General features: G+C 37.7%; 3 protein-coding genes across 7 annotated transcripts in view; 1 reads left to right on the top strand and 2 right to left on the bottom strand.

The window, feature by feature from the left end:
• Positions 1-654: 654 nt before the first annotated feature.
• mob3a (MOB kinase activator 3A) lies at positions 655-6,842 on the bottom strand. Of its 3 annotated transcripts, none has more exons than XM_034882442.1 (4): positions 6,585-6,842; positions 4,742-5,336; positions 3,192-3,394; positions 655-866 (listed from the first exon to the last, which is right to left on the bottom strand). In XM_034882442.1, the coding sequence occupies exons 2-4, from the start codon at positions 5,157-5,159 to the stop codon at positions 837-839; spliced, it is 651 nt and encodes a 216-aa protein (XP_034738333.1). In that variant the 5' UTR covers positions 5,160-5,336; positions 6,585-6,842; the 3' UTR covers positions 655-836. The 3 variants fall into 3 exon arrangements, with proteins under 3 accessions (XP_034738333.1, XP_034738335.1, XP_034738334.1); XM_034882444.1 differs by having other exon boundaries at positions 4,742-5,212; positions 6,585-6,825; XM_034882443.1 differs by lacking the exon at positions 6,585-6,842 and adding an exon at positions 5,832-5,938.
• A 1,145-nt stretch (positions 6,843-7,987) lies between these two features.
• Positions 7,988-22,541, bottom strand: LOC117950978 (tyrosine-protein kinase ZAP-70). Of its 3 annotated transcripts, none has more exons than XM_034882438.1 (13): positions 22,464-22,541; positions 16,544-17,015; positions 14,046-14,206; positions 13,798-13,936; positions 13,622-13,703; positions 13,425-13,447; positions 13,296-13,335; positions 11,827-12,013; positions 11,468-11,674; positions 10,786-10,978; positions 9,744-9,884; positions 9,522-9,634; positions 7,988-8,499 (listed from the first exon to the last, which is right to left on the bottom strand). In XM_034882438.1, the coding sequence occupies exons 2-13, from the start codon at positions 16,946-16,948 to the stop codon at positions 8,379-8,381; spliced, it is 1,812 nt and encodes a 603-aa protein (XP_034738329.1). In that variant the 5' UTR covers positions 16,949-17,015; positions 22,464-22,541; the 3' UTR covers positions 7,988-8,378. The 3 variants fall into 3 exon arrangements, with proteins under 3 accessions (XP_034738329.1, XP_034738331.1, XP_034738330.1); XM_034882440.1 differs by having other exon boundaries at positions 16,544-16,991; positions 22,464-22,540; XM_034882439.1 differs by lacking the exon at positions 22,464-22,541 and adding an exon at positions 17,307-17,433.
• A 2,124-nt stretch (positions 22,542-24,665) lies between these two features.
• The window catches only part of adamts10 (ADAM metallopeptidase with thrombospondin type 1 motif, 10), a 43,852-nt gene continuing 41,767 nt past the window's right edge, over positions 24,666-26,750 (top strand). Inside the window, exon 1 of the mRNA XM_034882154.1 lies at positions 24,666-24,834. The gene's annotated coding sequence lies outside the window, so the exon portion shown is untranslated. The remainder of the gene's footprint in view (positions 24,835-26,750) is intronic.

Below are 26,750 nucleotides of genomic sequence, written 5' to 3'. Positions count from 1 at the left end.
TGCCAGCAGTTTTGGCATGTGAGGTTCCAGTCTCGAGTAACCTTCAGCTGCCAAGTATCTGCAATAAACACCTGCAGGTTTGACATCTGATAACCTGCCTTGTTGCCTAAGGCCCAAAGTGGGCTCTGACACAGACTTCATGTCTGAGACGCCAACAGGCCATTACTGTATTATTAATTAATTTATTATTGTGTATAACCTTTATATAAAATAATACCAAGCCCCTTCTTTATTTAAATGTCTGAAATGATCTTCAAAATGTACAGAACTGTCTCAGAAACTTTATTTTTCTCATTTTAACTTTTGTACACAATACTTTCTCTGCCTGAAAAAACACTTAATTACTGCAATGATTGTTCAGATGTGAGTGGTAAAACAACTCAGAAAAACATAAACATCTGGGACATGAAACATCTGGGACATGAATTAGGTTAGGCTTAATCAATTTAAATACCAATTTTCAAATTCCAATTGTATGAGTAAAGAATCATTTAATGTAACAAAATTGATTTTATAGATTTACAGTAGGAATGCTAATTTAAGACAGACAGAAAGCCAAAAAGCATCCTGGAATGATTGAGATTCAAATAAAAATAGAAAAGCATCAACACAAACATACATCTCTTAATACTGTGCTCTGATAAAAATGTTTAAAAAAAAAAGAGAACAGAACACCTCATCTGACAAGGTTAAAACCTACAGTATGTGGCTAAAATAGATTACAGTACTTAAATATAAAAATAGACTCTTGTTAATTTGTTTGTTCTTTTTGTTCTGCAGTCTTCTGAATGGACGGATGTGTTGGTCCGGCGTGTCCACAGGTCAGTCATGCTCCCTCAGTGACACATTCGAGAGGTCATTTCTTTCTGCAACAGATAGAGACCACAACAAACTATTTTTATCTACTGTTGATGGAGCTAGGGCTGCACAATTAATCGCAATTTTATCAAAATCGCACGTGATATCCCAGGTGGGGCCCCCCGTATTTGTTAAAAGGCAAAATATATGTCAAACCATTCTGAATGAAGTATTGGTGATGCTGTAGAAACATCCCAGCCTACAAATTGTATCCTACAGACTAAAGAAACAAATCAGTACAAGATTCTCGCAAACAAAATCACACTATAAATCATTTTTAGTTTTTAGATTTTTCAATGAAAATAAGAATGATACAAAAATGATCATGCCCTTGAATATCGTGAATCACAATCACGCAATCACAATATCAGTCAAAATAATCGCAATTAGATAATTACCTCATATCATGCAGCCCTAGTTGAAGCTGTGAGGAAATTTCAAAAGCTACCGCAAAATTTCAGAAGTTACCGGATATTAAAATAAATTGCAAGGTCAAGATATCTGCACAATAGTTGCAAACATCCAGTTTATCATCTAAGCTTTCAGTCACACAGGCCTTTGTTACGGCATGAGACATGTTGAACACACACAGAACATACAGTCTCTCCCAAGTGGGTGGAGGGGTCATCAATCAATCAATCAATCAATCAATCAATCAACATTCAACAGACAATGACATTACATCAATAAGGGGAGGTGCAGTAATTCAGCATGACTGATTGTCTTTCAAGTAGGGATGTAATATTGAATCCTGAATCGGTTAAAAATCAATATAAATGTGTAAAGATTACAACTAGTTGAGATTAAAAAAAAAAAAAAGTCTCCCTGCAGTTTTTAAACGGCCAAGAACGTTATCTCCTTTTGATTTCACTTGTTTGACTTCAGAAGTCACTACGTCTTTGTTTATTTATTTGAAGACATTTAAGTTTCTATTTGTTGTAGTTATTTTTATGTGGGATTTGTTTAAAAACTGATTATTCGTTTAATTGTTAATTAAAAGGTAATACAATTTCAATTGCAGTTTTGATAAAGAGATATGCTGTTTTGCCCAATTTATAAAAATAAAGGAATATCTTTCAGTCATTTGTCTGCAGTACATTCTGTTAAAAATAAATTGTGAGAAAATAAGTTTTGTGAACTTAAAATTGTGAACTAAAACCTAGGGAAAGTGACACTATAAATTTGCAAGGTTTCGAGCCAGGGCCCTGTTGGACATAAATGATTTATGCACGTTTTACTGCTTACATAAAACAAACAAATTATAATTATTGTATATTGTTATTATATTGTATATAATTACAAATGGTGGCAGCATCCTGTTGCAAAAATGATTGTCGATTGCAAATCCTGTTAAATTTGAGTCCTACAGGGCTCTTGTATGCTCATGCATGGGTAACAAGTACTGTGTTTGTTTTGATTACAGTACTCATATATACACACACACACACACACACACACACACACACACACACACACACACACACATATATACTGTATATCATGAGAGGAAATGTTCTAATTGTTCTAATCTAGTTGTGAATCCCCAAAATTATCACTAAATACAGGACACAGTTTAACTATTACTTGACTATCTATCGGGAATATATCACTGTCGGTATATGTGTCATCCGATAAGTAATAAGATGTGTTTGATGTGTTTAGTGCATAACTTTTTATAATTATGAACGTCTGTTATATTCGAGGCTTGTATCATGTGGACATGCTGATAGTTTTGTTGTCATTGCTTTGAATTAATCATGGGGGTGACAGAAGCTACGCACTATAGCTTTAAGTAAGATATGTTTAAAGTAATTTAGAAACAGTGCCTCGTTTACATAATTTGTCCACGAGGGTGTGCAGACAAGTTTATTTATCAACTGTTAAATGTACCGCTAAGTGCAGTATCTTGGTTGCAATTCTTTAAAAAACACAAATACTAGCGATCCTATTTGTATGTTATGTATTTATATAAAAGGAAAATAATAAGGCAATACAGTTATAAAAGTTTGGAACACTTAAATATCCAAACAAGCCCAAAATCCCGAATCTGGATCTTTTGTACCTCAGTTTGATAATTTTATGTGACTTTGCATATACTGATAGGTGTCATACAGTTATAGGTTATTACTTTTTGTGTCTGACACTGCTATTTCAAAAAAAAGAAAGATTTAACACCTTTTATTGGTTTCTGAAAATGCCTGCTCCAAATAATTACAGCACTGTTTAACTAATGTGTTGTTGAGTGTATTCAATTCCATTATTACAGAACATAATCTTATTTATTTTTGTATTTAGCTAGCTCCGTGTTAGATCCTATCCCTTCTTTGACTCACCAGAGGCTCCAGCTCTTTATGGTCCGTGAGGTTGAACTCTGTAACAAAGTAATAGAAATGCTTGTAGCAGGTATTGACGTGAGCCTCGGCCCCCATCTGGCTCACGCGGTCAAAGTGGTGGATGTAGACGTGGACAAACACCCGGAACAGACGAGACAAAATCTTCTTAGCCACCTGCATGAAGGTCTTAGGGAAGGGAGTACCTGCGAGTCAAACAGATGGAGATGGGAGAACGCCACAGTCAATCCCAGATGACCTAGTGCCATGTGCTTCATAGAAAGGAACACATTTGAAATACTGCTGTATTAAATGCAACGGTTACTGATTATTTTAACTGAGATCCTCTTTCGATTTGTTTCTATGTCCTCTGGAGTCCCTCAGGTTGGATACCAGCATGTTAAAAAAGACCCAGCCAGTATCACGTCACGCGTGAATGGAAAATCAACACAACTTGGTCTGGGGGATAAGCCTCTGCTTGCACCAAGTGATTAATTTAGTATGTCGTTTTGCTTTGACTAATTCACCTAATTCAATAACATTCCAGAGGACACACACGTTAGGTCATTTCTATTCATAGCCTCCTGTACATTGTGTGACCAATTTTTTTTTAAATCCATTGCTAGGATGTTTCTGTAGTTAGTCAGATGCCGAGCAGCACAGGGCATGCACACATGTACAGAGATACAGACTGAGATAATAAGAAACGGAGAATTCCACAGCAGCAGAAGATTAACTGCTTGTGTTTGCAAAGTGCAACACTGTAGGTCATCTAATAAATGTGGCCTTGCCAATTTAATCTAAAACATTTTTGGGTTATTTGAAGAATAAAAAGAAGAATAAAAAACAGTGGCTTCATATTTAAAATGCCTATATTCTGCAGAATGTTATCTGTCTCTTATTTTCTAAAAAAAAAAAAAAAATCTCTGTTCCATGATGTATGTCTACCAGTTATGACCAGTTCAAAAAAACATTTTGTTTTGTTGCGATATTTTTTTCAGTTGCCCAAAATCTAAACAATTAAGTATTTTACAGGACAAAAAGCATTAGAGACACATTTGTGTAGCATAAATATTTCCTTCCTAGTAAATAGGGACCTGACACCCAGGTTGGGAGCCACATGAGTGACATCTTAACTGTGAGAATCTGAATCATTATTAGTTGAACACCACTGGGGGATTGACCGTTTGCACAGATTCTTAATTTGTGCCTTTTTATGGGGCAGATAATAATTTGCTATAGCTCAAATGATAATAAATGTAATGGCTGGTCACTACCCTACTTGTGACGTTGGGAATCTGTGGACATTGTCTATGAATGGGTGGTGGCTTGGTTTGCACAAGCAGAGTTAAGTACCTGACTCAGAGACTTGAACCAACCCTAGAGATCCTTTAGAGTAGGATCTCTCGATGTTGACAGCTACGACACAGTTCCTTTCTTTTAGAAGACATCCACAACTAAAAAAAGTATGTGACCTAATTCTGGATCACAGAATAGAGAGTTTAAGGAACCAAAGTCTTAACACACCATCTGGAGCAAAACTCAACACTTACCAACGTTGGTGGGGAAGATGTTCTCATTGTTGATTTGTACCTCAATCCAATCCATGAGCAGGCTCATGTATTTGGGGGCCGACAGTGCCGTCGGCTTCTTGTATTTGTGCTCGTCCTGCCAGCGGTATTCGTATTTGGGCCCACCGGACATGACGGGGCAAGTTTGATCGGTGCAGGAGTCGCTAATGGTGCCATAGATGAGGTTGATGCGGTTAAAGAAGTCGACCACGTGGACAGCCACCCAGTCGTTAAGGCCCTCGCCATGGGGCAGCTGCACGGCCTGCTTCAGGTCTAGCCCCGCATTCAGAGATGCCTGGGCCTTCTTGTGCAGGTCGAAGCGCTGCGTCCCGGGCTCAAACTTGCGCTTGGGCCGGAATGTCCTGTCTTTGTTGAAGACTTGTTTCAGGGCCATGGACATGGTTGCATGTGGCACCGGGAGGATTTGTTTGAATGGGTCAGGTGGATTATGTACTGTTGAATTGGTCAGGTGGATTATGTACTGAAATGAAAGCAGTCAAAAGGTTGTGTAAACAACCAGCGTCGATTTTTTGTCTTGGACTGTCTTTTGGTATTTGTTTCGACTCAGGTTGTGATCCTGCATATGATTAAAGGAGGGAAGAGAAAGAAAGAAAGAAAGAAAGGGACAGAGTTTGAATAATAGATGTACATTTTCATTAAGCGCATACTTCCTGTCAAGGGTGTTTTAGGGTACAATTTATTCCTAATATTTTACAAAATATTACAACCTATGGCTGCAACTAACATTTTTTTCCCTTATTGATTACTCTTATGGTTATTCTTTGGAGTAATCATTTGGTTTATTAAATGTCAGGAAATAGAGACAACTGCCTATAACAATTTCCAAGAGTCCAAAACCTAAACAAAAGCAGCAAATCCTCACTATTAAGAAGCTTGGACTAGTTATTACTTGGCATACAAACTTTAAAATGACTTAAATCATTATAGAAATAGTTCTCTTGATCTACTAATCAAGTAATCTTTTTAAACATGCATTACATCAGAGCTGGCTGGGAAATGACCCAATAGCTGGGTTCCAGTTGCCTACAGAGATAATAAACCCCTCACTCACCTTCTAAGGAAAATATAAATCTTAATAATCTTGAGAGGTGGCATAGAAGAGGGAGATCATGTTAAGATGAAGCCATGCAGTTATGGCATAAGAACATATACATGTGAGAGTTAATTATTATCAGTACATGTATTATTATTGTATAATCTACCACTTAATGGCGAGAAAAGTGAGGAGGCCAAATGCATTCATGTCAACCTGAATTCCCCTTTAGTCTCAACTCCGGTAGCCCAAAAAGTATCAACAGTGACAGCAGCTTGCATTAAAGATAAAACATCTGCTTATAGGGAACATGAGTCATTTCCTATTTCAGGCACTATAGCTAACGTTAATTCCGCCGTGAAACCAAGAACCTGCGGAATGACAATAAAAGTAGCGGTAGCTAAACCAAGTCAAACCGTCTGCATCTAATATAACAGGGCGTTTATTTACACCTCTTTCGTAATATCTCATCTTCATGATAATGTGGACTCTGTGTCGTTTAAGCACAGCTGAAAGGGATAAAAGCCGGAGATTAAACAGCAGGGCACATGACGACTGTACGAAGTTTATTCGTGAAGCGAGCAGCTAACTCGGTCGGACTTGTTGCTTTCTAAAACAGCTAAAACAGAAACAAGCCCGGACAAACCCTCATTATTTATTCTCAATCATCATTCAATCTTACATAAAAACCGTGTAAAACATTCATTATCTCAGATGGATGATCAAACGGTGACGAAATTGCACAGTTGAAAGCCACTTTCATGAACTTACTTGTTCCGCCTTCCTGTTCCGTCAGTTTCCTTCGATCTTTTTTTTTAACCAAAAATTATCTCGTTACCGATCAAAAGCTTTACGTCTACAACCTGCATATACTACATAATGGATACGTGGTGCGATACATGTTGTATAATTACTGTTAATTCAATAAACATGTCACTTTAATAAAGAAAATAACGTCTGACTCCTCCCTACAAAACGAAAAGTAACATTATACCCTGTTAAGAGTTGAGTTAGAAACGCGGATAGCAACTTCCGGTCAGAACCTTCAAAATAATGTATCCATTTGACCAATGTAATGTAATGCGGCATTCAACCCCAGTCATTTGTAAGCACTAAACCTAAAATAAGTAATGCGATCAAGCACAGATGTGTCTTCTTCACAAATGTTTCTTCACACCATATATGTTATACCATATGTAACGAAGTCAAGTTAAATCTTATGGTAGGCCTATCATATCGTTTTAGGAGACATTCTATTCTTTTTTTTTTCAGTATTTCATTACTTGAGTACACTTTACTGCTTAATGCAGAATTTTAACTTATGTTGGCGCATTTTTCAATTGTGGTATTTACAATTGTGATGTTAATAATCCATGGATTTGAGATTCCATCACTGCCCATTAGTGCAGCATGGCATGTGAAGGCCAAATGGTTTATTCTGTAAAAACGGTACGCCATTAATTTGAAGACTAATCCACCAGCTTCCGGTGTCGCGTGCTCATCAGTTGTTGCCTGGCAGCTCCGTACTTCCTTTGAAACAATGTGACCGGGCCCTATGGTGGGGGCAACCTGAACAACCTAAACCACAATACATCATGTTTCAACTGCTGACAGGAAAACCAACGGAAATATCTGCTTTCAGGTCGTTTCAATAATACAAGATGTATATCTATTTCAACACATACTGCCCATTTTATTTATATGGATTATTTATTTATTTAGTAGGCTACTATACAAAAAAAATCATGCATGACTACTCTACTCTACTATTTCCATGTTTTTGGGATAATATTAAAGGCAAGACTGCATGGAATCTGCCTTGAGCTTTTCCAATACAGATGTTCCAGATGTATGGCTATTATAGCAGGTTTCTATGATAATAGTCCCCATATTTTTCTGCTACATGCTTAATAAAGTTTTGAAACATCCTGGCCATCTTTCTGTAAGTTAGCAGTAAGATGAATTGATGATTATATTAAATGCGGTCTATTGTTTTCACTCCATGGTATCTCCCGAAAACAATGCCCGTAACAGGCTTAGATGACTATGAACTCCACTCATAAACTGCAGGTTACAAGGGAACTTTGTGCTGAAGTAGACCTACCTTCTATCTTACCTTCAATCACTGACTTTACAGGAACGTTAATAGAATGATTTTAAAGTGTACAGTTCTATCAGTTTCTTTCTACTTATAGTTTATTTTGCATGAAAAGATACAGGGAAAATTCAACTTGTCAATGTAGTCTACCATATAATCCCATTATACTCCAACATAGCAGAATATAAAATTAGTTTGTTCATCAATACAATGACGTCAATATTTAACATTCAAATCCCAACAGACAGACAGACGGACAGAGATGCTCCTTATATGGCCGACACACTGAAGTCCAATTTACAAATGGCCATTTATTGTCACTGAGGCCTGTTAAGCTGTATCGGTACTGTAGTCGAAGCTGGTCAGTGTGCACCGTTTATAAAAAGCTCTTTGTTTTAGTTTTTTGTTGGCCAGTTGAAAGGATGCTTTGTGCAGCACTAGGACAGAATGTGCCTTGTTTCTGTCTACTAGATAGGCTCAGCGGCGGCGGCGGCGGCGGCTCCCTCAAGCTTGGCCTTGTTCGATATGGAGTAATGGTAAGACTGCATGGACTCAGAAACCTTCTTGAAGTCAGGACGGTCCTCATGCCTGGTGAGAGAGGAGGGGCCGGTAAAACAGCCATTTGAAAGGTTGTGATTAAAGGAAAGCAATTCAACAAGATATTTTAATGTCACAGGGCTGTCTGATGCTGATAGAAGCTGAAATACATTAAATGGTGCATTGTCTTTTTTTTCTCACTGAGGAAAATAATATCATTCAGCCACAGCAGTCAGGCTTTTCACACGGTCATATTCTTGCATTGCCACAACGATCGCCACAGCGCTGTGGAGTAAGGTCTGGCTACACCACACATACATTCTGGGATAGGAGGAAAAATGCTCCGGTTGTTTGCATTTCTTTAAACCAATCACAACCATCTTGAGTGGCGCTAAGCTGCAGATGCTACGGAAGAGGATAAGGGCATCTGGGGAAAAATGTATGTAAATTCTGACTTTATTCTCAGAATTCTGCCTTTAATCTCATAATTCTGTGAATAAAGTCAGAACTCACATACGTTTTTCACCAGTGGCCCTAATCCTCTTCTGTAAAGATGCAGAGACGGTTACAGAGACATAAACATATTCCAAGAAAGACCTTACAACCATTCCAACTTGCCATTTTTTTCAGCTTGCTAGTTCAAAGTTTGTTGTTGTTTCCCAAAGTGAATAGAGTGTGAAAATGACAATAGACATAGAGTGGAATGGACATCAGGTAATTATCTTGGAAATGTACTTCCGTTGATCCCAACTAACCTGGTCATAGTACAACAACTGCTGCAACAGCTGTTGGGGTTGGCAAGCCCAATACTTTTTCTGTTGATCATAATATTTTGTTAAATAAACTGCCTTCCATTGGTGGTTTGAATCAAATTTCTATGGTAGTGTTCAGGTTGTTTTCAAATCAAGTCCTTTGATTCATAAAGGTGTCCCACCAGGATCAATGTTAGCCTACACCTCTTTCTTAATTTATTGTTTGTTCCAAACTCATAAAAACAGAGAGTACGCATTTCAAGAGATCGGGATCCCCATAAATATCCAATAAAACTTAACAAACTAGTGTCAGTTTCTTACTTGTATGTCCAGCATTCCTTCATCACTGTATACATTCGCTCTGGACATGCTGGCGGACACTCCATGCGGTTCCCACTGTCAATGAAGCGCATCACCTCTGGTCCTTTCATTTTCTAGATAAAATTAGGACACAAAAAGAGCTGTAATTCAAGTTAATATGTACTATTATAACTGAAACGTGGATAGATGACTTAGATGATGCTCTGCATACACACGTGTTACCTTGTAAGGTTTCCCTCCGTAGGAAAAGGCCTCCCACATGGTAATACCAAAACTCCACACGTCACTTTTACTGGAGAATTTGTGGAAGTTTATACATTCTGGAGCATACCACTTTAGAGGCCATTTACCTGCAGTACGAGCCTGTACAGCACAACATGTACACAACATGACAACAAACAGCAAGTCAATTAAAGGTTGCCTATATTAGCATTGATATTTAAAGCCAACATGCTGTAAGGGTACTTAAAGGGTAATGGACCCCAGGGTGCTTAAAAGATGGGCAAATGGTTCTGCAAAATGTGTTCATTTAATTTTTTAACTTTAAACTTTTCTCCACATGACGTTAACTTTAGCTACATTTTAAATAGAAAGAATAGAATAGAATAGAATAGAATATATTAGAAGAAAAAAGCCATATATATTGACATCACTACATGTAAATAAAGAAATTAGAAAAATGTAAGCTAATTAGCATTCCTAATTTGATCAACAGTTATATTAATTAGTTCAATGTGTATCTGTAAATCTGCACAACAACAGCGCTTAAAATTGTTGTCTCCTTTCTTTTTTGTGAATGAGTCCTATATTGTTTCACTTAATAGGGACGCGAGTTCATGTACTGTATGTCACATTGGTGACATACAGTACATTGGTGGTTGTGGACATTGAGGGACGGGTGGGGTTGCCAAGAAAAAGTAAATCAGTGTAGGGTGAATATTTATCAAACAATGAAAGTCTTGTTTAATTCTACAGTCTAGTGTTCAGTTGTATATTATTTCCTTGGAGTCGGGGATTTCTGGGACTTTCTGATCCCGACACTCCCTCCAGATGTACGTCAGTAAACCAGTAAAAAGGAAATTAATTAAGTGTTTACTTTAGTTTCAACAAAGCCAGTAACACCTTTACGGGGAGCTCAGTGATTCCCAGAAAACACTGTCTGTTTGTGTTAGCTGCAATGCTAGGAATCTCTTCGCTTCCATCTTTTAGTGGTTCAACAGTTGTGTCACTTTGTCTTGCAGCGCAACAATCTGATGATATGCACCTTGTAATAGTTGTCATCTGCTCCGAGGGCCTTGGAGAGCCCAAAGTCACTGATTTTGGCGTACTGTTGGTCGACCAGCAGGACGTTACGAGCTGCTAAGTCTCTGTGCACAAAGTTCTTTTCCTCCAGATACTTCATTCCCATTGACACCTGATGCATCAGATTGACAATGTTCTCCACGGTAACAGTATCCCTGTGGGGACAAAAATACTGATCTTCACAAAAATCAGAAGGTGATGAAAAACATGGTTGTATTTTTGCTTTTAGAAATGGAATTTTTTTCTCATTGAAATCAAGGGTCTGAGGATAAGTGGGTGTTGCATGTGATCTGTTCAATACCTTGTGGTGCATACATCTGAGTAGTCAATTAAAGAGATAGAACTTCTTGTGTAGAAAATGTTTTGGGGGAAATACTGGATACTTTCAACACTTAAACTTTTTGAACTCCTAATTATTTAAAGTAATGTCCAGAGAGAGGTCAAAAGTAGATACCACTATGTTTTAAGGGATCACATGCTAAATACAACTACTAAAGATTGTGATTTGGGGTTACATAAAAATAGACTTGAATTGCAGTATAGGGTACTTTCCCTTCCAAGTACCGGTATGTTATAAATTACATGGAGCAACTGATACTGATAATGTGTATTGCTAAATTATAATATGCCTATGCTTCACTTACTTATTGGTGGAGAGGAACTTGTTGAGAGGTCCGGCAGAGGCCATCTCCATGACCAGCATCAGATTCTCAGCCTTACACAGTCCCAGCATGCGGACGATGAAGGGGTTGCTCAGCTGGTGCATGATCTCTGCCTCCCTCATCATCTCCTCCTGCACCAGCTTCTCGTTGTCACTCTTCAGCACTTTAATGGCCACATCGACCTGGCCCCTGAGATAAGAAAAACTTAACATTTTAGATGGGTGTCTAAACTTTACAGATGGTATACATGTACTTGCAAAACCATGTGGCATCTGGATGGGCACTGGGTCCAGTAGTGAAACTTTTATATAGTTGTCGTTTGATAATGTTTAAGTCCTCACAAATCAGTCTTGAGAGTTCCTTTTTTGACACAGCCAAAGTTCCCAGAGCCGAGCTCAAATTCATCATCTATCAGCAGCTGAGTCCTCTGGATGTTGAACTTCCTCACTTCATTCGGGTTGTGGTACGGGTTGAATACACTGGAGTCCATCGGCAGAGCCTCACGGTTTTTAGGCCCGTCTAACGGTGCTAAAAGTGCAAACCACACAGTGAGATTCCAATTGTTGAAAGGTTTTTACATGCTGTACATCATAAACAGCTGTGGTGTCTTTTTAAATTATTTTAACTATTTATATTGTTTTCTTGGAAACACTGCTTTCAAAAGTGTGTGTGATTAAGTGAGTTTGGAAATGCTGCGGCAATAAGTAACTATAAAAGGATAGCAAGCAGTGGTGGAAAGTACATTTTTATGGTACCTTAACTTGAGCATTTCCATTTTTTGTTAGTTAAAGGTCCCATGGTATAAAAATTTCACTTTATGAGGTTTTTTAACAATGTTATGACTTCCCCCCAGCCTGCCTACAGCCCCCAGTGGCTAAGGAGCTTGACCGATGATGCCCTTTATGAGGTCATAAGGGGCACAATTACCTCCCCTTTCTCTTCTCTGCCAGTCCAGAGAATTTGGCCCACCCATGAATGAGAGCCATCCTGGCTTTCAAACAAGCAAAGTGGCAGTTGGTCAAGGACACATTGTGGGACCGGCTCTCGTGGCTGTAACTCTGCACAAAGGCTTAATTTCAGGAAAGAGACTTCAGATATTGTATTAGGGGACCACTAAGGCCTATAAAAGCATCCAAATAGCAACATGTCATTTAATACATCTACTGTGCCACATTTTAGTGGCAAATGTTGTACTTTTTCACTACATTTATCTGACAGGCCAAAGTTACTAGTTATTTTTCAGATTAAGATTTTTTTCACACAAAGAACATGCTCAGTATACAAAATATGGTGCATTGTTACAAATTAAACTACCCAACACTATATTAACTTTCCCTCCACCCGCTGATAAATAAATGCAACCATACTAATAATAATTTAATATTGAAATAGGCCTACTGTAATATTATGTACTTTTACTTTAAGAAAATTTTTCTGATAACACTTATATACTTTTACTTTTGAATGCAGGACTTTTACTTGTCAAGTATTTTACACTTTTGTATCAGTATTGGTTGGAATACTTCTTATACTACTGATTGTATCACTTCTTGTGTTTTGGACAGTTTTGTTTATTCTTCTTTATTCAGTTTTTTTATTTTTTATTTTAAAGGCCCATAGGGACTGGCATTGCAAACTTGCTATACAATCTGTGGTATGTGTTGTTGGTTATATACAGATTCCCTCAAACTTATTTTGCTGCAAGTGCATATAACAGAGCAGCTAAACATGTATGTCTACAGTAATGTTGCAGTATAACTGTATGTGTAGGTTAAGTGGTTTTCAGATGGTTGTACTTCAGGTAACTGACCTCGAGGTGGCGGTGTGTATCCATTTGTGCCGGGCCGTCTCTGAAAGCGAAACATTCCATCAAAATAATTTATCTCAGATAGAGAAACATGTGCTGACTTAAATAGTGCAGGATGTTGTCACTACTCACTGTTGCAGGAAGACTGGGTGTCTCTGAAATGTTACAAAGCAGATTAGATATGCTTATGTCAACAATTTCAGTAGTATGAACAAGGATGTATGTTATAAATTACCCAAAAATATGAACTGGAAACTCAGCGAGTTTTGCAGATATTACACAATGTTGCAATGACTGAGAAAAGGAAATAAGATGTTCAGTAGACCTACTTCCAACCGTTTTTCCGTTAATGCACGCCTCCCCAAGAATAGTCACCAGCCCATCAGCTTTCATCTTTAGGTACTCAACCAGCTGGAGAGATTAAGATAACACTACATTTTAATTCTGAAAATGTCTTCAGCTGTAACATTATCACACATTAGATAATAAATGAGGTGTGACAGACCTGCCAGATTGTGTCAAACTTTGTTCCCTCTGGCATTGAGTATTTCCCTGATTTATCTTGGAGTATCTGGTAGTGGTACACTGTTTTCCCGTACACCATGGAGAGAGCAAAAGTACCTGACTCCTCTCTGTCTCTCACTCTAAGAAAAAAAACAAAACAGTGTTGCTTAAAACCTGCATGAAGATCTTTGACCTTTCGTTGACAAATAAAAAGCCAAGAGGTGCTAAACATTACCATGAGCAACTTACAGAAACTTTCCATCCGGTTGTGCGCCAGAGTAAAGCCTCCTCTCACTTTCCTGCCGGGTGATTTTACCATGAAACCAGGGCATCTTCTCATGGGCCGTGGTGGCGATCAGTTTCTCTAGCTGAGGAGCTTGACTGATGATGGCCTGCTCCATCGCCTCTCCCTGAGCAGAAAAAATAGACATGCGGAATTCCCACATTGAGACACAAAGTCAAGCAATGTCTGTAAAAGGGTTTGCCATTGGACACCTGATATACTGCCGAGATATTAATACAGCACTCTTAAAAATCTAAAAGTAGGCCATTACTAGCAAATTGTACTTAAAGTAAGTACTGTACATGCAGAGAAATGGCTCCTTTGACTGATATAATGTGATAAATGAGTCTCAGATCACTAATACTGACGCATTAATGCATGAAGCGCATTTTTACTGTTGTAGCTGGTTTATATGCAGCTATGTATAACTACTTTATATGATGTGAAGTAGTTTGGTCCAGTTAGTTTGGTTTCCAATTTAGGGGTCAGCCATTCTCCAGTGGGTCACAAAATAAACAAGAAGGGTCATGATTAATAAGTTGATAAGTTGGAAACCAGTTGGAAACCATTGGTTTAATCTTGTTCAGTGAATTGTGTTTAATATGTTTTATGTTTCTCATGTGCTACATTTTGTAGTGTACAAAATGTACAATGTACCTACATTATATCTGTCCTATGAATGTAGTGGAGCAAAAAGTACAACATTTCCATTTGAAATATATGAAGTAGAAGTAGAAAGTGAGAGGAAATAGTGTCACAAAAGTGTACTAAAGTATAGTACTTGGTTACATGTACTGCCAGTTTCCAATACTGCTGAGAGAGAGGGTCATTATGACATTTCTGGCTCCTTTTCATTCATTCATTCATTCAAACCTTTATTTAACCAGATATTTAATTCCTCGAGATTAAAAATCTCTTTTACAAGAGTGTCCTGGTCCCTGTTGAGCCAACATACATCTGGAGCCAGTTTGGCTATTTTGCTGAAGCACACCAGTGATAAAAGGCTACTGGTCTCAGTGTGTGACTGTCTGCAGCAGAAGACTAATTATAAAACTACAGGATTTTGGATTAATGTCGGACTTCAGAGGGCCTGTAAACAAATACACTAAACAAATGAAAATGTGCTATTTCCAAAATCACATGGATTTTCTGCTTATTTTGTGTGTGTGTGTGTGTGTGTGTGTATTTCAAAATATTTCAGTAAGTGGGACTGTTTTCTCTGTAAGGGGTCATTGATGCCGGCACGTTTCAAGGCTTTGGGCAGTTTTGATTTAGGCTTTGGGAAATTTGTTTGTCTTAAATCCTCAATGTGTGGGACAGCTGCTGTCATATGATCACATACACATTTAAATTAATCTGCAACATATCCTTCCAGAAAACTCAGATAACACAATGTAAATAGTCCTTAGGAACCTTTTATGTACTTGAAAGTAGTTCCAATAAAAACCGTTAACTGAAAGGAAATTATATATTACTGTGGAGAAAGAAATTTGTGTTAACTGACCAGTTGAAGAAAAATTAAAAGTATAATTCCTACATTTAAAATCCAACTTCTGACAAACAATTATCAGTCAAATATACTTATATAAAAAGTAAACGTCAGTCTGCAGTAAAATCTCCCTATGATGTTATTAGATTGTTATAACCGATGCAGCAATGTAAAAGCATTTCTCTGTTGTAGCTAGTCAAGTTTGAGCTAGTTTTAACTTCTTTATTTACAGGACAGGTAGTCTAGACCGGTGGTTTCCAACCTCGGGTTTGGGCCCCTCCAAAGAGTCACCAGATAAATCTGAGTGGTTGTAAGAGGATTAATACAAGAGGATTAATACAAGAGGGAAGAAGAAAAAATTGAATTCAGCTACACTTTTTTTTATACTTATAACTTTTAGAAACTGTGAAATGTTGAATTATTTGATCTCTTGTTAACTTCTCAATTGTCATTGGAAGCAGTTATTAGAAATATAAACTTTGTGAAAATGGTGAGGGAAAACGTCTCTTTGGTGCACAGCTAACAGCACATTGGTATTTTAAACATGACAAGGTAAATGATTGTTTAATCTGTATCAATATGTTGTATTTTGTAAGTTTATTATAAATTTTAACTAAGTGTATCTGTCAAATGAATGGCGTAAAGAGTAAAAGGTTTCCCTCTGTAATGTAGTAGGGAATACACATGGAGCTACATACAAATGTATGTACTCAAGTAAAGTACATGTACCTCAAAATAGTTCATAAATACCGTATTTGAGTAAATTTAATTTGTTACATCTCACCATTGGACCCTTTAATTACTAAATGCTAATTGTCCCTAATTCACTTATCTCTTGCATTTACATATTTGATTATACTACAATTTATTTTAACTTCTTGAAAAGTAGGAACTCGTTCACTTTTGGAGTCAACAAACTAGAGGCCATTAAAGGTAACTGTTCCACATTACCCACAAGCCTCAGTAGAGCCTCACCTCCAAGTTCCAGTTCTGCTTCACGTACTCCCTCAGCATGTTTTCTCTCAGGTTGTCGAAGACGCCGGGACGTATCGGTGTTTCCGGGGAACGGTGACAGGGTTTCTTCAGGGTGCACACCAGCCCATCAGGGTCTTTGCTGTAAAACTCACAGAGCTCTGCAGGCCCACAGTGAGGCTTCCCTCCTGTGATGCAGAAAGTCCCGTTAAGCTGCCTCTCTATGGAGTAATGATGAAACTCCAGGTTCCACACAACAGACAGGACGTAGCCTCCCAGACTGCGGAGACACTGTCGCAGCAAGAAGATCCCGTCGGCCATCCCGGCAAGTTTCAGATGCTGCTCGGCTTCTGAGCGACTGATAAAGCCGTAGAAGAAAGGCAGGTCAGCCGCCGGGTCGATGGACATGGTGAGACTTGGGAGAGGTAGGCTGGACTTTGAACTTGGAGTCCTTGGTGTAGATAGAGGAAATTACCTTATCAGAAAGAAAGGGAAAACATTAAAGCAATGCCATGCATTGAAAAAAAAAGGCTGAGTGTTTTTAGGAAAATGCTAATTCAAAAGCCCAATGTGGGACTAGTACACTCACAGCGTGTGACCTTTAAACTTTTTAGTCCTTACTTTGCCTCCACTGTTTGCTCAAGCAACCCTAATTTCTAATTTACCAAATCACAAAAATCTGTGGAAACACTATTTGAAAATGGACAACTTTTGATGCTACAAGTTTTTACAAAAAGCAACAGAGACATCATCATGAGAACCTCACCTCCTCCTCTTCTCTTCTGTTACTCACAAAGAGAAAGTTAGTTTTTTCAGGACTTTAAGCTCTGTGGTGTGCCTTATGTCTGGATGAGATATTTAGCAAGAGGTAAGCATCCACAGGTTGTGACTGCATAAAGCTTGCAGACTAACAAACTGGTGACAAAAGCCACAACAGGAAGTTGCACTCCGCCCTCAAAGCCTCCTTTTACCAGCCTCTTGTTCTTCCGTTAGACAGGTGCTTTTTTATTCTAGATAATTCCTTTTGCTTTAGAGACTCAAGTTTGTAAGTTTTCCTTTGTGGGAAGAAAACTGTAAAGGGAAAATTGACCCCACTCCTACGTTACAACAACTGCAATGTGATGTGTCTGATAGGATTCTGATTGAGAGCTTCGGTAGATGTGTCTGAAGACATAAAGATAAGATTAAAATTAGGCAGGTTTTGTCTGTAGTTTAGCAGGATCATGTGCAGGTGAAAATATGTTTGAAACAAAAATTGACCGAGGCCACAATGCGTCAGCACTCACGTCACACCACACAGGGACGAGATCATCTGGATATGTAGAAGTGCTTGTAATGAGGATTGAGATAAACTAAAAAGAAATAAGAGAAACAGGTTAAAGCTTAAACCATTTCCATCGCAGTGTGTTGGAAACTTATCAGTCACTTATGATAACTTTGACGTGATAGATTTAATCTCCATCAGTTTCCGGTTTAGGTGTGAATGGAAAGTGTGTTGATTTGGATGGTTTTCATCTTTATTGAAGTTACAGGTCTAAGATTTTCCCTATGTTGCTGAAATAATTAGTAGTATACTTGAATAGTTACAGAAAATCAATCAACTATTTAACTTAATTTAAGATTTTGTTAATGGAGTTGTTGTTTAAGTAGTCATTTGTATAAGTCATATATATATATATATATGGGGGGCATTGCTGCATAACTGATATGTGTATATATATATATATATATATATATATATATATATATATATATATATATATACATATGTACGTCTGAGTGCTAACTATATATATGAACGCAAAAGCTCACACTCGCATTTATTTAATGAAACCTGAAGAGTTTGACATGTGTACATCTATACGAGTCAAATTACTTTTTTTAGATTAACACCTTGCGTTGTAACACAATTTAAATTCGTAGAAAGAAAAAAAAATTAAGTGAGTAAAAACCTCAGCTTCCTGGCGACACACGTGCCCACATCCACAGTGGACAGCCAAGCAGAAAAACACCGTTGCCACAAGACAGAAAACCCACCACAACAAAGACCTCCAGACCAGACTATGTGGACAGATGGAGAGCTCAAACGTCGAAAGACAAGCTGTGACATCATAAGAATGCTTCATAAACTACACCTGCACCTTTTTGTATGGTTCAAATTACTGCAGTTTGTTGTTTAATGAATTAGTGACTAAAAATGGACTATTTAAATGAACTCAAGATGAACTATATTGATGGTCGATTAGTCGTTTAGGTCATTTATAAAGCCAATATTTGCTGGTTGCAACTTCTACAATGTCATCACTTGCTTGTTTCTGTTTTGTTTTTTTGTTTTTTTAATGATTATAAATCCAATATCACTCAGTTGTAGACTGTTGTTAGGACAAAACAATCAATGTGAAGACATCAGGTTTTGTTCCTGGACTGTGACCTGGCTTTTTCAACTATTGTCTGAACTAAACAATTAATTCACAACAAAATTCAATAATAAAAACAATCAAATACTTACTTGCAACCCTAATTTCCTGTACATCATGGATTTTCTGTTGAAACTACAAATATAGACTATATATCGATGTAAATAATTCCCTTTACTCTGTTATCCATGTTGTTTCTTTTATTCATATTCCCAGTAAGCACAAAGCAAGATTGACAGCAGTGACATATTTCCAAATTTTGTACCTACTTCAACAATATTACTTGAACAAACCTAAACTGAAATAAACTTGAAGTAAACTTGATAAACAAAGAAACCTTCCTAAGGCACCATGACAAGATGCAGTGCTGTAATTCAGGACACGACCAAACTCACTTAAACACTGACAGTTTTCTAATGAGACATAACAACTTCCAACTATGACAACATTCAGGTCTTTGCTCAGCTCGAGTTCTTTTCGAAATATGATTCTCATGGCTTCTCTGTGAGGTATGAACCACAAAAGCAAAAGATGAAGAGAGAAGAGGTGACATATACGACAGCTTTGAACCCACAGCATTGTGTCCTGTCCTTATACTGAGCCTGCAACTGTTTTCATCAAAAGATACTTTAAGAGACAGAAACTAGCTTGAATGTAATGTAAAAAAAGGTGTTGCAGAATGATTGAGTGCCAGTAAGCAGTAAAATTCCTAAGTCACTCTGCTTTCAACAAGCCAAGGACATATAGTCATTGACACACGTCAAAATCTGCAAGGCTGAGTGTTTGTTTTCACTCAGAGAAGACAGGGTGACCCTTTTCTGACATGATGTATTTAATATAATTTATAGGTCAGGTCCAGGTCCAGGTTGATCAGTCTTGATGTCATTGATGAAGAGGTTTTGAGAAGCGTGAAGAACTAAGTAAAACCAAACACAAGAGCTAAAGAGTTCATTCTGATTGAGCCTAATAATGAAGAACAACAAAAGTTCAGGCCTACAACTTTCTTACCCAGTAAAATATTGTGAGCCAAACATTGGGGTGCCTAGCATTCACAATTATACTCAGTAAACATAACTATAAGCACAGACAAGTAAAAGTTACCAAATGTAGGCTTCCTTAAAGTATGACAAGACTAAAATCAGCGGCCATGCTAGCAGCCATGGGAGACTGTCCTTTGGTACAGCTGTGTTTTGAGCTAAAGCTAACATCATCATGCTAACATGCTCACTTTCACAATTGTAACATGCTGATGTTTAGCAGGTATAATATCAACAATGCCAGTTTAGTGTGTAGCATGCTAACATTTAGTAATTGACTCAGTCCTGTTATGCATCAAAAATGTAGGGCTCATAACTGTCAGAATAAAAAATAATTTTTGTTCATGTTTTTTTTGTCTCTGTAAGAATTGATTAACTGTCAGGAAAACCTATTGGCCAATATCAGGCACTCAAATAATAATCCTTAGTATTGGTCTAAAGATCAGGGCTGAAAATTTGAGCTAACTTAGCTTTAGCTCTGTAAGTAGTCCAGCAATCTGGTTAATCCAGGGATTTAGCTAGCTAACCTTTTACACATAAACAAAACTTTTATAATTATATCAAATATGTTGAAAACATGTTGAAATACTTTGATTGGACCAATTTTCTTTATAACAAAGTCTAACACGGTGGAATGTAAGAGATGTAGACAGTAATGCTGCATAACAGGAATGACCCAATTAGCACTCAACACAAAGTACAGTTGAGGCTAAAGAGAATGTTGTTAGTTTTGTAGCTATTTTGTCCTAAACAATAAAACATTGGATAAAGTCAAATGTGTACTTGCTGAAGTCACTAGAGGAAATTTCAAGAATGTGTGAGCCGAAATACACATGTGTATTTATGTACAGGATCATTAACCCCATTAAATTAGTTACACTACAGAAAATACTGTATGTCTACACTGGGTTTCTGTAATTACTACAACATGACACTCAAACATCTAAAAAAGCATGTTGACGTTAATGTCACGCTGAAAGGATCAAGTAGGAGTAAGAGGTAACTTATAAAGTGAGTAAAAACACAAAACTCAAAGCCCCCCCTTCCCCCCCATAGCATCAAAACTCAGCAGCTCAATCAGTGCAGAGAAATAAAAACTCTTTTACCCAGTCAGGTCAGTGATTTTAGTTGCTTCTTTAACTTCTAAAAGCTGTTTTCTGTCGATTTCATTGCTGAAATTGAATCAACAGCATTCCCATGATAACTATTCAGCTATTAAAGTTATTTTAGGTCATGATTATTTTGGTTGTGCTATCAGGAAGTCAGCTTGTTGTTATGTAACTCAGAACATTCCGCCATACATACATCAGCGTTTGAGACTGCGTAAGCATCTTTCAACAGATAATGAGTCATTTAAACCCTCATACATGAAGTGATTTTCCCCAAACTGCCCTTTGCATTGGTGATGATTTAAAAACAAGTAAAGACGTGGGCAGACTTGGATTACAGGCTCATCCGCATATCAGATCAGGGGCTGAAATGCCCCGACCTGAAGCGTATCTTCCTGCATCAATGTAAACAATTGTTATTCAAATAAATGGTTTTTGCATGTATTTCTTTGTTATGATTCCAAACCAAAATGAGCCTGTTGAGATTTGAAATCCCAGTAAAAAATTGCAAATCCTCTCTAGATACTCTCTTATAGCTTACTGACAATAAATAACAGAAGTACCTCAACAGTTGTTTAATTTCTGTCTGTAAAAAACACACACAAAGCAAGCTGTCAGTGAAAACGTATTATAATGAGGCTGTTGTGTCAATTGTGGTTTAACCTGAAACTAAATATAATGTTCACATTTTTTGTAAACAGTCTTACACTTAAACTGTGAATTAACAAGCACATTTAAAAAAAAAAAAAACTTTGTCTGGGCCAATGTCGTTAGACTGTGGCTGGGATATTTTGCAGATACGCTTCAGTCCAGGACCAAAAATACATCCAGTAATTTCAAGAAAAGTTACAAGCGATAAAAGACACACACAGACCTCTTTACCCATTTTTGGTTTTCTATTCCAAGGCACCGTACAAGGCACAATGAAAGCAGCTATTTATATTTTTCCACATGTAATCTCTACTTTTGTAAGCCAACGCAACAAGGCCTTATCCCGGCTATAGTGCACACACATTTTTATTATGTTTTACAGCTTGGACAGAGCAATGGAAATACAAAAACACCCATTTAAACTTGAGATTATTTGCTTAAACGCAAAAGATAACAACAAATATACATATCATAAATTATTGTAGGTTTACAGACTCAATTCTGTGAGTATATCTGTGAGGATTATTGATATAAAAATGTAAAACACACTTTTAACACCGTAATGCAGGTTTTCAATAAACGTTTTTCCCAGGCCTAGTCTTTGCACCTACTCTATCATCTTTTAGTTTTTTTACATAGAAAATATGTGTAATTCAACAATATAAAGTATGTCTGCTGTTAAATCAGATAAAAAATAAAAACTACTTACAGTACGTGTCACTGCTTCACCGTTGAGTAGAGCGATGTTGTTGCTTCAGAGACAATGATGTCTATCTGACAGCAGTTTAAGGTGGGTTAGAGATAATATGACACACATGCACACACACACTCACTCACACACACACACACACACACACACACACACACACACACACACACACACACACACACACACACACACAAAGGCAACACAGGATTCTGAATCCATTTAGTTGCCTATCAGGTTGTTATAGTCAGGGTTCAACATTAGCACCATAGACCAGCCAAATGCTGGTATAATATGCAAGTGGCTGGTAGATTTGCTTCATTCGGCCTGCCGAAAAAACTGTGAGTAGCCGGTAACATTGAACATTCATTAATAATTTGTCTAAAAATGGTTAATTTTGAACCCTGCGTATGATCTCTTTAAATCTTGATTGACCTATTACAAACTGTAGAAGATTGTGTCCAAATATACAAGCCTGATAAATTCAATATTAAAGGAATAATTTGACCTTTTGCAAAATATATTAATTCACTTTCTTGCTGAGAGTTACATCAAGAGATCAATACCACTCTCATGTCTCTGTGTTACATGTAAAGAGGAGGGGGACTCAATTAGCATTTAATGAAGCTTCAAAGTTCACTAATTTACTCAAAAGTTCACTCTCATATCTGCATGTGAAATATAAGGCTAAAGCCGGTTATCTCATCTAAACACTCAGTAATAACCATAACAACTTATATCACATTTTGATAATTAAATAGTTCAACATTTTGGGAATTACACTTATTTGACGTCTAGCTATATGAAGCTAAGCTACAGGTGGCAACCAATTAGCTCAACCTAGCATAAATACTAGAAGCAGCTTCCAATCTTGTACTAAGCTAACCGGCTCCTACCTTTCCACTTATTTAACGTAGAAATATTCGATCTGTACAAAATTTCATATCTAACTGTCTGCCAGAAAGTGAGTAGGCTATGTGTATTTCCCCAAATGTCAAACTATTCCCTTAAAGCTATGGCCAGAAATTGGTTAGCTTAGCTTAGTTTAGCATACAGAGTGGAAACAGGAGGAAACAACATGTGAAGTGCGTTTCCCTATTTTTTGTTTTTTATTACAGAATAACCATGACACGTACACACTATACTAGTGCACCTGTGCAATAACCACGGTACACACACACACACACACACACACACACACACACACACACATACACACACACTAGACTGCAGCTGCAACTGCTTCCCCAGCAATCACCCGTGTCAAGTCAGACAACCACAGACAAAACAAAACCGGACAAGAAGATGTGTTCCTTCAAAATAAAAGCAGCCCTTGTACCTAAATTTAAGTGGTGGGGTTTCCATGTCAGACCTTAGTGATCTTGGGTCAACGGAACGGGTCAACAAAGAATCTGCGTTTGAAAGCCCAATTTTGACCTGGTAGTCCAAGTGGAATGCACTTAGTACACCGTCCACTCAAGATAGGATTACTCACAACGGATGTAAGTGACAGGTGAATTTGCACTGAATTTACAGACATATTTGTTAGCATTCAGACTGCAGTTCTAGAAACATTATGGCTTAAAAGCATATGTGGGAAATAATGTGTATGTTTTTAATTTGAATTGTATGTGTCTCCCTTTTATTCTAACTTTAAATCATGACGGTAAAACATTTAGGGTTGTCTGATGTCCTGCGGTTTGACTTACCATCTAAGCATAAACATAATACTGGAACATAGGAAAGGTAATACCACACTTAAAAGGAGGTAAAACACATCTTTAAAAAACATTTTGGTGACATCTTTGTGTGCAGTTACTTAATACACTCAGGTCAGTATCACAGACATGGGAGAAGAAAACACATAGTAAACATAGAACACAGTAATCTATTTGATTTAAAACCCTTAAGTAGTTTCTGTATATTCTGTATCTTGACTCCTGGCATATGCAAAGCCACATCCATGCTAATAAATAATTAAATAAATGTAATAGCCAACTTTTAACCTAAAAAGAGCACAGAGATGGGCACGCACATTAATTACCCATCGGGATAGTTAGAGATAAGGTTATACTTCAAGATGAAACACCCATGGAGGTCTTAATCAAGTCGTTTCCCTAAACCTTTTCACTGAAGGTTAAACCCTCAATTTAGCTAATTTTACACAAAACCTTTTGCAGATGTGAGTATTATTTTGCAAATTGTAACCGGAAGTTTGATAATCTGAGTGTGGGTGACTCGACATCAAACTTTGCCCTCTCTAGTTCTGGAAGTGGAAGAAGTTGAGTCTCCTCAGTCATCCGCCGGCGCCGCCTCCTCTCCGCTCGCTGCGGAGGACAGAGGACAGAATCTTCTGCAAGGGGACACGGGGAAGGTAAGTCAGCGAGCTCGGCCACACTCAAAGTTTTAATGCAAAACTCTGGAGGAAAACGGTCATGACATGATGCTGCCAGGATGCTGCTCTGAACTCTAATACGCTAATTTCTCCAGAAATATTTCTACATAGGCTATTTTGAATGTCGCTCTTGTTTAGTCTTTCAGTTTTTTCGTTGTGGTATCACATATGTGATATGGACCTCTATGGATTTAATGTTGTAAATGTATTTGTATAGTATTCCTCCTAAAATCTATGTTCGAATTGGCTGTTTTCCTCAAGGGCTGCAAGATATGGCTGGGATCTCCTCATTAGCGGATGACAAGGCAGTCAGTGTGCGTGTTTGTACGTGTTTGTGCGCCGGCGTGTGTGTGTGTGTGTGCGTGTGCGTGCAGACATCAGGTATATAGAGGTGAGAGAAGAGTGGCATTGATTCGTTCACAGGCTGGGGGAGCAACATGTGACTTCCCATTGAAGCGAAAGTACTGCAGTAATTCTATTCTATAAGGTTTATAACATATTTTAGGGCTTGATGAATTATAACTCCAGAATGTTACAGCTAACTTTTAGATTCTCTGAAGTAACACAGATGATGTTAGTAGTTGTAGGGCTTGTGTGTACATGGATGCAAATATGTGGTCCCTCAATGAACAGCAGATACATTTATTTTTGTCAACATATCTGCTTTCTTTGTGCAACACGTTGGTAGAATTAGCATATCAATGGAATTAATTAGTATTATTATTAATTAACATATGCTATTATTCAAGATACTATAGAATTTGTGTCATGTAATGTAGCCTAGTTTTAGTTTTCATATGATGGCAACAGACATATTAGTTTAGTTTCTCAGATTTTGAATATGCCATCAACCAAACCACACACACACACACACACACACACACATACATGCACATTAGAGATCCCTAGTCCAACTTTGTATTCCTACACCTTAACCAAACGATGCAATACTGTGTGGGATTTCCCCCAAATTTAAATTCTGTAAACCTCCAAACTCATTGTGATAACCTTTATTTAAGTCACGATGAGGCACTGTGGCACTAAAACTGTCAGCCAACCAGGATTTTATGAATGCTGATAATGATAAGCGTAAACACTGCATTTTTTTTTAACAAAGAAACCATATTGAATATTGATTGGCCACATCATGGTTGCTACCTTTGATGAGGTCAGTTATGGCGGCAATACTGAAACCCAAAAATTGCATTGTTGAATCCGTACCTTTTCCCCAACACGCACGCATGCATGCATGCACGCACGCACGCATGCCCGCACGCACGCATGCATGCACGCACGCACGCATGCACACAAAGCCTTCTTTTGCACCACATCAATGCTGTCTTGATGGATAGGCAAAGAAAATAAGAGCCAAAACAATAGTTGATTTATCAGTATTTATTAAAAGAAAACTGTCTGCTAATTTGACATTAAGCAAAAAAACGCCAACCATTAATGATTAATCGACACAACTGTGAGTATTTGCTGCTTTTGTTTGTCTCATGTGACTTAACTGAGTATGTTGTTAGTGTTTTGGACTCTTGGTAATCGTAAAGAAGCTGTGCAGAAATGAATATGCTAAAAGACAGAAAGAAAAACCCTTCCACTACCATCTGTGCTGTGTTCCTGGGGCTGCTGGCTGACTCACTTTGTGTCGAGTCAGCTCTCTCCCTCACTAAATATTGTTTCAGACTCGAGAGGCACATTTTCAGAGTTAGGGGAGCACATCCGAGGTTCTCTGGCCTGTTTATGTTCCCACTTTTCATCTGCACACTGTTTATTTGGGGAAATTGAGAAAGGAATGCCTGCCTCTTTTTTCTTTCTGTCTTTGTACCAGACAGAGAGAATAAGAATTTAGTTATATATATATATATATACAGTTAAATATTCCCCAGTTC

The sequence above is a fragment of the Etheostoma cragini genome, chromosome 9, assembly GCF_013103735.1.
Source record: "Etheostoma cragini isolate CJK2018 chromosome 9, CSU_Ecrag_1.0, whole genome shotgun sequence".
Classification (NCBI taxonomy): domain Eukaryota; kingdom Metazoa; phylum Chordata; class Actinopteri; order Perciformes; family Percidae; genus Etheostoma; species Etheostoma cragini.
Note: the sequence above shows the minus strand (reverse complement) of the source record. Positions and strands in the feature narration are given on the sequence as shown.

What these genes read in the sequence shown, in the direction of transcription:
- mob3a (XM_034882442.1), bottom strand. Translation starts at nt 5,159, where the DNA reads ATGTCCATGGCCCTGAAACAAGTCTTCAACAAAGACAGGACATTCCGG. An exon ending in CATCTTCCCCACCAACGTTG is followed by an intron (nt 3,395 to 4,741) that starts GTAAGTGTTGAG and finishes TTTGACTCGCAG; the next exon opens with GTACTCCCTTCCCTAAGACC. An exon ending in ATAAAGAGCTGGAGCCTCTG is followed by an intron (nt 867 to 3,191) that starts GTGAGTCAAAGA and finishes TATCTGTTGCAG; the next exon opens with AAAGAAATGACCTCTCGAAT.
- LOC117950978 (XM_034882438.1), bottom strand. Translation starts at nt 16,948, where the DNA reads ATGTCCATCGACCCGGCGGCTGACCTGCCTTTCTTCTACGGCTTTATC. An exon ending in ATACACACCGCCACCTCGAG is followed by an intron (nt 12,014 to 13,295) that starts GTCAGTTACCTG and finishes TTGCACTTTTAG; the next exon opens with CACCGTTAGACGGGCCTAAA. An exon ending in ACGGAGGGAAACCTTACAAG is followed by an intron (nt 9,635 to 9,743) that starts GTAACACGTGTG and finishes AATTTTATCTAG; the next exon opens with AAAATGAAAGGACCAGAGGT.